This window comes from Tribolium madens, unplaced genomic scaffold, assembly GCF_015345945.1.
Source record: "Tribolium madens isolate multiple individuals breed KSU strain unplaced genomic scaffold, Tmad_KSU_1.1 Scaffold_19;HRSCAF=116;Tcas5.2_LG9, whole genome shotgun sequence".
NCBI lineage: Eukaryota > Metazoa > Arthropoda > Insecta > Coleoptera > Tenebrionidae > Tribolium > Tribolium madens.
In genome coordinates this window covers 9,034,920-9,047,163 of record NW_025400983.1, presented here as the reverse complement: position 1 = coordinate 9,047,163, position 12,244 = coordinate 9,034,920, and the positions used below count along the sequence as shown (strand labels likewise).

The window sequence follows — 12,244 nt, the reverse complement described above, 5'->3', positions numbered from 1 at the left end:
CTTTTTTGTCTACATTTTTATTTTTTCCCATTGCCGTTACAAGAAAAAGTTACTTGCGGCACAGAATAATAGTATATTTTATAATAATGTATATTTTATTTATATTCTGTGCTTGCGGCTACAAGCGAAGTTCAATTGTTTGTTTTTGACTCAAATTTTAATAAACAATAATCAAATTGCCCACAAAAAATTTAATTGAGTACTTAATTATATATACTCAATATTTTAGTAGTACATAAACCCCTTTAATAAGTTTTTCTCTCAACATAGGTAGTAGATATAATTAGTAATACACTGGCGGACACGGAGTTTTCGACATTTTGTCTTAATAAATTACTACTTTCTTGTTTTTTAAAATTCAAATTCAATACTTACGGGCCAAAATCTGACTTACTTATCACGTTCGCTTTTATCGACTGCGGAAGTTGCAGACTGACTTACCGATCGAGCGGCAGGCTACTTAAATTTGAAGCTTGGGTTATTGCGTTCTATTATTTTTGCAACAATACGAAAACACTTATCAACATTTTCTCTTGTGTATAAATTTGTAAAGTACATTCGTAGAATAACTTTGAATGGTTACATTAACTTTGTAGTTTTTAGATAAATTAAGTGTTAAAAGGGAAAGGATATTTGAGACATAAGTAAACACAGTTTAAATTTGCAAATATATTTCTGTTATTTCTATTTTTAACTGTTTTTTGAAGTTTGTATTTTGGTCCCTGTGTTGACGTACAAAATCAAGATGGCACATTTCAGTTTTGAAGTTTGTCATGTCAATCAGTCATTCAAATTTTCAAGAATCAACTTGTAAAGTATCATTTTAAAACTAATTTCAATCAGGTAAATATATATACGATGCAAAATTTGTATTTTCCCTCCATTTTTATAAAAATCGATCAACGCATGCGTAAAGTGTAAACGTTTGGTCTTGTCACTTAACCCTGAGAAAAGTCGTCAAAATAACTTACAAAACGGCTAAAATTACAATTTAAATCATTTATTAAACCCTCGTACTAACCTTTTATCTTATGGCACCAGTTGAAGATAACGACAGTGGCATGGAATCACAGGAAGGGTCACAAGCACAAGATGCTCCCAGCAAGGAGTTTTCTCCGGAAAAGAAGCTCGAATTGGAAATGGACTACGATGATGAGGTGAATAACTTGTTTCTATAATTTTTATGCCGAGAACTCCGATGTTATGCATAGAAATTGCCTCAAATAGATGGACATAACCTCACTTTTTGCACATTTTTATTTCCAGCCCGACGAAACGTTATCCGAACGGTTATGGGGCCTCACTGAAATGTTTCCCGAATCAGTCCGTAATGCTACGCACGCGGCAGCCGTTAATACACAACAAGGTGTAAAAAATTTGTACAGTTTCTCACGGAGCGCGTTATGGATAGTTTTTAGTACTTCAATCATCTTATTTGCCCCTGTTATATTTGAAGTGGAACGGGCACAAATGGAAGAAATGCAGCGTAATCAACAAAAACAAGTTTGCATAATATTGGGTAAAAATAACAGGGTTATTGTTTTTTTGTGTTTTAGATGCTTCTAGGGCCAAACACGGCTGTTTCAGGGGGCGGCATGCCATTGATGCCTCCTATGCAACGATAATGGGGAAAGTCGTGGGTGTTATAGGTTTTCTAAAAAGTTCTTGTATGCAGTCTGATTGTAAAATTCCTGTTAATATAATTACGATCAATTGCATATTGTTGCATTTTTAATGCTTGGAATAGTTAGTTGCGTTATTAGAATAAAACATTATTGGTCAAAAGCGAATTTTTGTTCCGACTTCACCTAAGTTTGTTTTGAACGTTTTGAAAAATCGTTACAGGAACCTGTAATTTTGCGACAATCATAAAGGGAAACGTGCATGGCCAAATTGAATTTTGTCCTTTGTTTTTTGGAAATTATCAATTATTCAACATTGTAACATGATGTTTTTTTGAATTTGGCGTCTTAGTGGGCAGTGACATTGAGTTTGTTGTCCCATTTTTTTTCGCTCAATTTTTTTTTTCATTTTTAAATTGCAAACAAAAATGAGTAAATTTTAATGAATTTATTTAATAATTCGTACGATTTTCGTACCAACATCGAGTTATATATACAGCCATGTTATTTAATTTATATATTAAAATAGTTAATTTATGTAATAATAAAAGTCGTTGACATTTCATTGACAAATTTAGCCAACTTTGCGCTGTTATTTACTTCAGTACACGTTATAGAATTAATACTGATTGTAAGAAATTTATTTTTATATCTTTTTAACAAATTTTATTATGAAATTTTGTACAATTTTTGGTAACTGAAATAAATAGCAGCTGCAAAGACATTCTATACCACAAATTTCAAACAGTCTTTAATGCAACTGACCCTAGATCAATTGCAAAAAATGGCTGAAATATAGATGAAATAAACAGAAATGAAAAACTGAATGTACCATTAGAGAAACAAAACTTACACTGGGGCTTGTAGTACGAAATTTACAAAGTCATATATAAATGTACTTATTTACACATAGATTATGATAAATGTAATATGTACAGAGCGGCTTCCACAAACAAAACCAGTGATGTCATTTTTGTTACTTAATTTAAATCACTGTCATAATGACGAGCCCTTCAACACTTTGTGGAAACCGTTCGAAACTGAAACAACATGAAAAAGACAAATTATTACAAAAAGTTATCATCATATTTGATGATAAATTCTAGAAACTGTCATCTATGGTTATTTGAAAATTCACCTATGTAACCCAACATGTAATAACAATCGTTTTTACACTAAGAAAAAAACTATTTGTAATAATTAATAAAAACAGAAGTTCTACATTTTTAAAACACGAGATCACCTCTTAAATAATTTTGTACTTTTATTACATGTACAACAGTGTCAAACGTCAAATCACTGGCCACAAACTCGCGAGTATTACAAATATTAATTTATAATATGTACAAATGAGATTTTTCGAGAGGTTTGATTAGAGTGATTGACGTTGCACATTAAACGCAAAAAAAATAACAATTTTCTAATTCCAGCTTAGCAATAGAAATTCAATTATATATATATTATTTACAAAGTGTACATACTCTCATCCTCATCTACAAAAATATATAAAAAAAAACTATATTACCAATGATAAATCAATTCAAACTGCAAACTGAATCGCAAAATCAGAACGAAACTCTTAAAAAAAAATCTTAATCACTGGTCCTACGCATCGCTATTTATCGATAACATATATTATCCTTTTAAAAAATAAATCTCCAAAAATAAAAACAACTATATACACACTGTGCTTACAATTAATACTTGAATTAAATAAATATGTTGTATGAAAATTGAAATTGCACACCCTCTTTAAACTAATTAAAGCTCCTTCAGTTCACGTCTGCTGGCTGGGATACGGTGAGTTACCTGCTTCCAAATCGGGGGGCGGCGAGGGATTGCGACCCTCGTAACGGCCCTCCTCATCTACAAAAACGTCCAGTAACACCAAACTAAACACCTCCACCCTCAAAACTTACCCAAAACCGACGCAAACGCAGTAAAATTGCTGTCGTTTGGATAGACCGGATTATTAAACGGCGGTACGTAATCCACTGAATCGATTTCTTCAAAACTGGCTTGAGCATTTTCGTCCGTCGCGGTCTCTTCCTCATCTGGTGTATAAAACATATTCGGTTTGACGGCAACTTCAGGTTCCTTCTCTGAGATTTCTTCAATCTCAATTTCCGGTTCTTCCTTTTCAACAGCTGGAGGACTGCTCACGGAAGCCGGATTTGAGGGAGCACTCTCCAAAATCGGGGACGATTTTGAAGCAGTTAGGTTGACTTCGCAACTGCCCGGAATTGGGAAATTAGGACTCGGCGGGATTGCCTTGACGACCGGTGGAAGTTCACAATTTAAAATCGCTTCCACGTCCAAAGCTGTAATGAAAATAAAATCACAAATGGTCATTAAATACTTGACAAGACCTACTTGGTTTGCGACTTTCTTCATCCACTGCAATACCTAAAACCTTCTTCAACCTCAAAGTGGTCAATTCACGCTGCCGTTCGAGCTCAGTGGGCTCTGAGTTAAATGCTGACGGGGCTATAAAACAAAAAAAGCGTTAATAAGTTTTTAATCGCCAGATAACAAACGAATTAGTTAAATGTTCCTTAAAAATCATTACCTTTACCAGTCAACTCGATGGCGGGAGTTTCATCATCCGACGAAGTGATCGACGTTGAACTGCTCATACTATCTGACCTTGAACGCATCGGTTTGAACGACTCTGAAGAATTATTTTCTTCAGTACTAACAGGTTCGTCCATTGATGTTTTATCGTTATTATTGAGCTTTTTCCTTTGTCTGTATTCAGTAATAGAAAGCTACAGATACCAATAATTAGTATGAAAAATATTCAATTTGAATAAACTTTTCTTACTTTTCGTTTGGCCGGTGTGATCGGTTCAGGCTTCCTTTCCTCAAATCCTAATATACTTAGTGTCTTTTCTACAGTGCCTACCAAATGATCGCTATTCGAGAAAATATGATGATGATCCCTCGATAAACGAGGATCCATGAGACATGAAACTGGGGGCATTTCGGGTCGAGTTGTAGGTGGAGGTACCTCCTGTAACGGGGGTACAATACAACTGCTGAATTCTTCTTTCATTTCAGCGACGCGTTCTTCTAATACTGCATCTGATTCAATGGCTTGAGTTGGACTGTCTTCATCGTGACCGCTATACACGATTTCAACACAGCCTTCTTGAACAGGAGGTCGTTCATTCTACAAAATATACATCATTAATTCAAAGAACAAATTATTTGAGACAAATAATTACATTAATAGTTGGAGGTGCTAAACTAGTTGGTGTCGATGGTGGTGTAATATCATTTGAGAGTGATTCTCGCGGTAAGCGGCGCTTCTTTGGAGGGGCTATCGTTTCACTGATTGGAGGAGATTCTACGAGACAATAAATATGTTAAACGTCAAACAATTATAAAACTGAAGTAACATACCGGGACGACCAGACGGACTATCACACTGATCCTCACTAATAGCCTGTCTCAACCACCTCTTCTTCGCACTTCCCCTCGGTTGTACATTCGTATCGCAAAAACTGGCAACTTGAGCAAGTGCAACAAGACTTTTCCCCGGATTATAAAAACCAACATTCGAGTCATAATCAGTGCTGGTATTGATATGTGGCGTTAGCGACGATGGCGATATTGAACTAGCCGAATGTACAGGTTCTGGCACTTTATTCAACCATTCGTTCATTAAACCTTTTTTCGTTTTAGGAAATTTAAAACCTTGTTCCATCGGCTCAACAGCGGCTTGTACAAGTAGACAAGCAGACGATAGATGTGTTTCAGGCGATGATTGTGCCGAATTTGAATTAGAATCGGTTTCACGTGGTGGAGATTTATTCGCTTTTTCACCATTCGAAAGTGCTAAAAGAAGACCGACGTCTTTGTCGGAAGTGTTTTGTTGGTTGCCGTGAGTATTCTCTTTGTAATCGTGATCTTTCATGGAAGAACGATTTGGTGGACCGCTGTCATGTGGCGAAAGCAATGTTTCATCGCCAGAAGTGAGGTAAGAATCAGTTGAATTAAGACGATTTCGACGACTGGCTGGAGTGTGCGTACTGGAAGTTCGCGCTCTACCTTTTCGCCTGTTTTACCAAACACGATTATCTTTTCTCTTTTTAAAACAAGTGTTGCTTACCTTTTTCGCTTCATTTTCGGCTCCGTCTTCTCCTCGTCTTTCCCCGGCCCCGGCTCCGACTCCCTTCTATGAGCCTGTTTGGCCTGATGTTCCTGTTTTCGTTGATCGGCTTTTTCCATCTGAGCAATCGCCCTCAAAATGGCTTCCAATTTCCTCTCTTCGCGACTCAACTTCTTATTTTTATTTTTCTCTGTCGAAGGTGACAAATCTACATTAAAATGGAAAATCGCAACCGATCTCAATGCCATCTTACCCTCCTTTACTTCCGGTTCCTTACTTTCCTCCTTCTCCGCCTTGTGATGAGACGACGAACGTCTCGTAGTTATCGGTGGCGTTGTCGGAGTCGACGGTGTCACCGGTTTCACATCTTCCTCTTTCACTTTCACATCTTTCACGTCTTCAGTAGCCGGTTCCGTAATTTCTTCTTTTATTTCGGGTTTAATATCTTCAGGTTCATTCTTAACCGGGTGTTCTACTATTTCGGGTTTGACGTCTTCTTCATCATCGTCCTCCTCGTGTTTCACTGGAAGAGGAGGGGATGCGAGGGGCTGAGACAAAATTTCTTTTTTCAGCTTGTTGGGAGTTTCAGATTCAGATGACAAAGAAACAGAAGTAGTTCGTCGGCCGCGCCTCTTCTTGTGCCTTAAACCATTCAAAAACAAAGTCAGAAAACTCATAACGTTTTACTCTAATTTACTAACACAATATGCCGGTGATTAAAACGATATCTGTGCTTTTATTTAATTTGGGAAAAATACTATTAGATAACGTGAATCTAGGCGTTTTTTTCTCTTTCAATGTAAATATTTACTCGTTATCATCATCAACACTTTTAACAGACAAAATAGTGATAAGAGCCACTTACATTTCAGTCGACTCTCCATTTTTCTTGATACTTGTCCTATTGACCGTACATTCGTCCGGATTTCCGCACGCACACGCAATATTTGTCGTTCCAATAGCAGCCAAATCATGCGACTCGTGTTTAATCGTCAACTCGACATTCTTATCCACATTCGCGATCGTCACAATATACAAATGCAATACACCTTTCACAATCGAATGTCTCAGTTCGGCATTCGGTTTACACGATCTTCGGATAAATCGTGCGCTATTTCCGTATGTCCTCGTATCAACGCACACTTCAGTATTGTCTTTGTGCAACTTGTAGAAAAAGAGGAACGGACCGGGACGTTGAGCGTGCTGTCGCGTGTTGAAAGTACTTCCCGAATTACGATGTTGTGCCGATAACATGTATTTGCCGCGTAATTCAATCACCGGTGAATTTGGCGGTAGGTGCACGGTACTGATGAGATATTTCAATTCGGTCAAGGGTTGTGTGTGAACGCGACATTTATGGACTGAAGGATCGAACTGAATCGAAATATCGTTATGAGCGCCATTCACTCGAATGTTGCTTATGCGAGCGCGAAGCTCGGGCGAGTAGTGATTGGTGACAGCTTCTTCGTAGTTTTCAATCCACTGGCGGAGTTGTGGCAAATGGGTGGAGGCAACAGTGTCGTGGTTTTCATCGTCACTGTGGTTTTTCAGTTGTGCCTTCGTCTGCAAAAGATAAATAAACATTACATTAAAAAAATGTTTTTCAATTTTTTTAGTAAAAGTAGAATTCTAATAAAAACTCACTTTTCGCTTAATGACTTTTCTTTCCCTCTTTTTAATCTGCCTTCTTTGCACCACCTCCTTCGCCGAATCTCTCCTCTGTCTCGCTCCCTTCTGATGGCTATCACTCTTCCTCCTGTTCACCAAAGTCGGCCGTCCTTTCCCCACAATATTATTATTATATCCTAGACCCAAAAATCATTAAATATCATAAAAATACGTCACGAAACCACCCTCACCTGGATGCTCTCCATCTGACGTATCACTATCACTCAAGGTTTCCTTATGTTTGAACACCTCCTTTAATTTAGTATCTTTCCGCAACTTGGGATCGGTAAACTGTCTCTCTCGCAACCACTGCTGTTGAATCATCCGGGCCTTTTGCCTATCAATGTGCTTATGAGGATCGCAAACTTCGCAGAGGTACTCCTCGGGGACTTGTTTATTCTTAACAACGCATTGGACGTGTTGCCATACTTTACAGCGGTCGCATTCGATCATGTAGCCGTCATCGTGGATAAAACCACTAATATAAAAACAAAACAATAAAGCAAACAATGGAAAACAGTTAACCTACCAAATGCACCGTGTGACGTAATCACCGAACTGATCCTCGTTGTTGACGGCTTCTGCTTCCGGAGCGGTATCGGTCTCTTCGCCTTCAGTGTCATGTTTACGATCAGAGCCGTCACTAATATCAGAGGCGGCGTCGTCGTCTTGCAAACCGATGACCGAATTGTTATTACTTGCAACTGCCGATAATGTTGACAAACTAGTAGAAGATGAAATCGGATTGGAAGTTGATAAAGTCCTCCCTGCAATCATTGTAAACAATTATAATTATTATGATGTGTCTAAATTTCTTGAGGCTTACTTTTACCACTTCCGGGTGAATACATCGAATTACCGGAAACTCCATTTATTTGTGAAGGTGTGTTAGGTGTAGTTATTGACCTGTTGGGAGATTCAGGTGGAAGAGTAGCATTGTAATTATGATCGAGAAGCACCGCTTGGTAGATGAGGTCCAAACCAGATTTATTTCGTTCCTCCATTGGTCTGGCCTGATCAGTTGAGCTAAAAAAATTTAAGCAAAAAATAAATCAATAGTGTTGACTGAAACGTTTATATCCTATTGACAAAACAACGTAATTTTACTAATCGCTTTGGTCATTTAGTGATAAAAATAAGCAATTTAATAATTAATATACAAGCTGATCAATAGTTTATTACTTACAATGTTGGTTTCATTTCAGGCGAATAGTATGAGTTTTCGTATCTGGGAGGTAAGCTTTCATAACTTTTGTTCGAATAAGAACCCGTCATGTTCCCAGTTTTGTTGCTCAAAGTTTCGATTATTTCCGCTGTTAAAGCTTGAGTAAACGTCATTTGCTTTTCTTGTACAGGAGGTCCGTGGTAATTGTTATACAACTGATTAGCTTTCATACTTTTTAATTTATGAGGTTGTTTCAGTTTTTGAGCTTGTACGGCATGTTTTCCGATATAGTTTGGTTTATTGGCAATTTTTTGTGGCCTTTGAGGAGGTATAGTCCTCAAACCTGAACCAGTTCTTTGAATTTGACCTGGAACCCCTTTATGTGGTGGCAAAGTTTTGATACCTGGCTGTTTTCCATGTAAATAATTGTTAACAGGAGGAAGTGTCTTTATTTGACTTTTGTGTGTCGGATATGGAACTCTCTGCGGCTGATGTTTATTTATCATGTTAACAGGTTGCTTGTTCACTATATTATTAGGGGGTTTGCTTAAATATTTTGTTGTAGCACCGTTATTCGCCCCAAGTAATTTCTGACGAGAAACGTAACGTTGCGGTACGTTCAAAGGCTTATTCAAAAGGACATTACCGGCACCTTGTGACGTACCCGGCATTAAAACATTGCTGAGAATCTTTACTTTGTTTCTCTGACCGTTTGCTGTTTTTTGAACATCGCTAACATTAATAGCAGTAGTCAGAACCTAAAGTAACGTCAAAAAATTAACAAAATACAGACAATAAAAATTAAAACACTTACATTATTTGTAGGGAAAGTATTCGCAGTGAGTAATTTGTGACTTTGTGGTACGTCCTGAGCCACCGTAACATTTTCCGCACATGTCGTATTTTTAACAAACACATTATGTCCCCGATTTTCGATCAGAGCTGGCACCGAAGCTGCACCAGTGGAAACAACATTTGAACTATTAGGTATGACTTCAGGAGCACTTTTTTCAACACTCGGTGAAATTGTTTTCACAACGGTAACTGGTGTATTGATCAAAGTAATGGTTTGCGGTTTGCCAGTTGAATTTGCGACATTTAATGGAGTCGCTGAATTAACAACAGTAAATTGACCAGTAGCATTTGATGAAACTGCAGGTGTAACACATAAAGTTTTCACATTTCCCAAGGGAGTGTTCAACACAGTTATTAACGAAGCTTTCGATAAAGCAGCATTAGCTGTAGGAAGCTTTGCTATTGTCCTAACCGGCGTTGGTTGTGGAGGAGCTGATTCGATTTGTTCTGGTGCAGATTGCGACGCGTTTGGAGCCTCTTCAGAAATCTGAGGAGACGTCGAGGTGCTCACCTGAGTGGCGAGCACGGAGCTGGTTTCTAAAAACTCAAAAATTAATTTCTTGTAACTGAGAATAGAGCCACAATGTACCCAAACACACACTCATGGTTTTTTCTTGGGAATCACAAGTAAGTCCATCTTGATTTGATACCGGTACAAAGGCGGTGTCCCCGCCACCACCCTCCTCTGAAACTTCCGACTCCAGGTCACTGATAATACCTGAAACCCCATTTTGTATCACAAAATAGAAAAAACGCAAAGTAGGTTATGTTTACAAATGATGGCATTTTATTCACAAAACGAAATTCCCTAAATTTCTGACAGCTTTGATTATATTGGTCAAGTCGGAAGTAAAAAGATTGTTTGAGTGAGAAAAAATCGTTTCATTTTATTTTTTCTGGTTGAAATTGTTTGAAATAAAATTATGTGCATTGCTCCAAACAATGTCAAAAACATTTGTTCTTCGACGACGGCATGAATACGACGAGGTCGCGCATGAGCACAAGTGAAAGGGGCCCGAGAAAGGAGCAAAAGAACCGCATTGCATCGCATCTCGGAAATCTTTGGCTTATACTGGCGGCTTTCAAACTCATAATCGATTCAAACGTGGGCGTGAGCTTCTCCGTAATTGTTAATTTCAAATGAAATTAATTTCATACGATTTTTTTCCAATCACCAGCGGTAGCCATTTAAGAAAGTATTTGATTGACATCGACGACTGCGTCGTATATTACGTAACAGACGCGTTTTTTTTCTCAAAAATGCATTTCCTGTACACTTCAAAAAAATCAACTCATATTTCTAATTGAATTTATTTCGAAATTAGGGCAGTAGATTCCCGCTATAATAAAAATTCACGCAATAAAACCTTTATTTATTTAATCAGATAAATAGGAAGCCGCTACAAACCATCCTAAATATGTCGGACAAAATAGCAATTACTGCAATAATCAATTCAAATGACGGTAATGTTCAGCAAAATAGCGGCGAAAAAGAACAAATACAATTACGAGTGCCCTACATTGTATTTTTTTTTTGGCTAAATGAGTAGAATTTAAATCTAGAAAGAGAAGCGTATTTTTAGTACCAACTGACATATATGGCATAACACAAAATTGGAAAAAAATAAATAAATCTGGAGATTCTTATTATGCTTGTGAAAACCAAATTTTGAATTGGCCTCTCGAATGAAATTCCACAAATTTGAACTATTTCGAGTTTCTCGAAAAGATGCTCAAAACGAATCATAACGTTTTCGTCAACATAATGAATCGAAACCGGCAAAAATTTGCTTCATTTCGGTATAAAACGAAACTAGATGCTCTCCTGCTTGATAATTAGTTAGAAGCAAGGGTTAAAACTATGTAAAATTACCTTAAATTGCCATAAATCGTATACAAGTCCAAGACAGTCGATGTAAACACAAGCATTTTAACTTAAAAACAGCACGGCAGCAATTTTTTAAACGTCCACTGAAGTTTCAACACATCCCGCCGTCTTATTAGACAAACACAACGTTAATTCGCTATAATTTTATGTAGAATTTATCACAAATTCTGATACGCTTTTGAAAACAGACATCTAAACTAAATATGGCAGCCATATTCAATGCAAAACAAAGGAAATGTAGCTACGAAACCTACTTGATAATCTCGGACCCACATCCGCTTTCCGGCGTACGATTGCTGGCAGATGGCGCTTTATGGAAATTTTTCACGAAAATCCCTAACAAGAAAAAAAAACACTAAAATTTATTTATTTATTTCTAATTTTCTAGATTGTACAATAAATTTCTAACACGTTTTTGGTGGTTTTGCTGGGGGCCAGGCCCACTGATTCGCCGGAGCTTCCTTTAAGAGGGGTTCCCAAGGCTTCCATGTTAGCATTTTTCTAGCCAAAATTAATTCATTTTCAGCTTGAACTATAAGTTCCTCGACTTGGCCACAACCGATTTGTTTTTCAATGCCTTCAGCAGTTGTGTTTTGCTTTAGAGCCTGAGCCCTCTCATTAATAATTTCCTCAGTGTATTTCCTATAAGCTGCTTCTTGGGGCATTTTCTGCAAAGCTCGAAGAATTTTACCGTACAAAACACCTAAAGTGTGGTGAGGATTCTTCGCAACGGCTAGCCCGGTAAGCCCCGTAGTCTGCTTCAAAGCCCCAGACATAATTTTTGCTTGTTTTTACTTTTACGTAATATTTTTGGGCAAATGTGAGGTTATAACAACAGTAACAGTATTGCCAACTCTAAATTAGTTACATCGAAATTTAAACTTTTTCTCTTAAAAAATTGAATAATTGAATTTAATCACAGCTTATAACAA

The 12,244-nt window shown here is 37.3% G+C and overlaps 3 protein-coding genes across 6 annotated transcripts; 1 reads left to right on the top strand and 2 right to left on the bottom strand.

The window, feature by feature from the left end:
• Window positions 1-699: 699 nt before the first annotated feature.
• Window positions 700-1,785, top strand: LOC123014382 (mitochondrial import receptor subunit TOM22 homolog). 2 transcript variants are annotated; one of them, XM_044413475.1, is made up of 4 exons: window positions 700-843; window positions 1,042-1,157; window positions 1,267-1,503; window positions 1,557-1,785. In XM_044413475.1, exons 2-4 carry the CDS (start codon window positions 1,062-1,064, stop codon window positions 1,623-1,625), a joined length of 402 nt encoding a protein of 133 aa, XP_044269410.1. In that variant the 5' UTR covers window positions 700-843; window positions 1,042-1,061; the 3' UTR covers window positions 1,626-1,785. The 2 variants fall into 2 exon arrangements, with proteins under 2 accessions (XP_044269410.1, XP_044269401.1); XM_044413466.1 differs by lacking the exon at window positions 700-843 and having other exon boundaries at window positions 897-1,157.
• Window positions 1,786-2,055: 270 nt separating this feature from the next.
• LOC123015635 lies at window positions 2,056-11,543 on the bottom strand. 3 transcript variants are annotated; one of them, XM_044415492.1, is made up of 18 exons: window positions 11,298-11,543; window positions 10,014-10,142; window positions 9,384-9,961; window positions 8,591-9,327; window positions 8,231-8,430; window positions 7,943-8,171; window positions 7,596-7,882; window positions 7,381-7,541; window positions 6,602-7,299; window positions 5,990-6,378; window positions 5,737-5,944; window positions 5,028-5,683; window positions 4,850-4,971; window positions 4,447-4,794; window positions 4,192-4,390; window positions 3,996-4,109; window positions 3,542-3,943; window positions 2,056-3,488 (listed from the first exon to the last, which is right to left on the bottom strand). In XM_044415492.1, the coding sequence occupies exons 2-18, from the start codon at window positions 10,027-10,029 to the stop codon at window positions 3,400-3,402; spliced, it is 5,433 nt and encodes a 1,810-aa protein (XP_044271427.1). In that variant the 5' UTR covers window positions 10,030-10,142; window positions 11,298-11,543; the 3' UTR covers window positions 2,056-3,399. The 3 variants fall into 3 exon arrangements, with proteins under 3 accessions (XP_044271427.1, XP_044271426.1, XP_044271428.1); XM_044415491.1 differs by having other exon boundaries at window positions 7,934-8,171; window positions 11,298-11,542; XM_044415493.1 differs by having other exon boundaries at window positions 5,737-5,926; window positions 7,934-8,171; window positions 11,298-11,542.
• Window positions 11,544-11,668: 125 nt separating this feature from the next.
• LOC123015639 (NADH dehydrogenase [ubiquinone] 1 alpha subcomplex subunit 5) lies at window positions 11,669-12,224 on the bottom strand. The gene has a single exon (XM_044415505.1). It carries the CDS (start codon window positions 12,086-12,088, stop codon window positions 11,717-11,719), a length of 372 nt encoding a protein of 123 aa, XP_044271440.1. The 5' UTR covers window positions 12,089-12,224; the 3' UTR covers window positions 11,669-11,716.
• Between the last annotated feature and the right edge of the window lie 20 nt (window positions 12,225-12,244).

Coding starts and splice junctions, on each gene's coding strand:
- LOC123014382 (XM_044413466.1), top strand. CDS start 1,032: ATGGCACCAGTTGAAGATAACGACAGTGGCATGGAATCACAGGAAGGG. Junction 1,158..1,266: donor AAATGGACTACGATGATGAG/GTGAATAACTTG, acceptor TTTTATTTCCAG/CCCGACGAAACGTTATCCGA. Junction 1,504..1,556: donor AGCGTAATCAACAAAAACAA/GTTTGCATAATA, acceptor TTTGTGTTTTAG/ATGCTTCTAGGGCCAAACAC.
- LOC123015635 (XM_044415491.1), bottom strand. Junction 7,883..7,933: donor TACGTCACACGGTGCATTTG/GTAGGTTAACTG, acceptor TTTTTATATTAG/TGGTTTTATCCACGATGACG. Junction 6,379..6,601: donor AATGGAGAGTCGACTGAAAT/GTAAGTGGCTCT, acceptor GAATGGTTTAAG/GCACAAGAAGAGGCGCGGCC.
- LOC123015639 (XM_044415505.1), bottom strand. CDS start 12,088: ATGTCTGGGGCTTTGAAGCAGACTACGGGGCTTACCGGGCTAGCCGTT.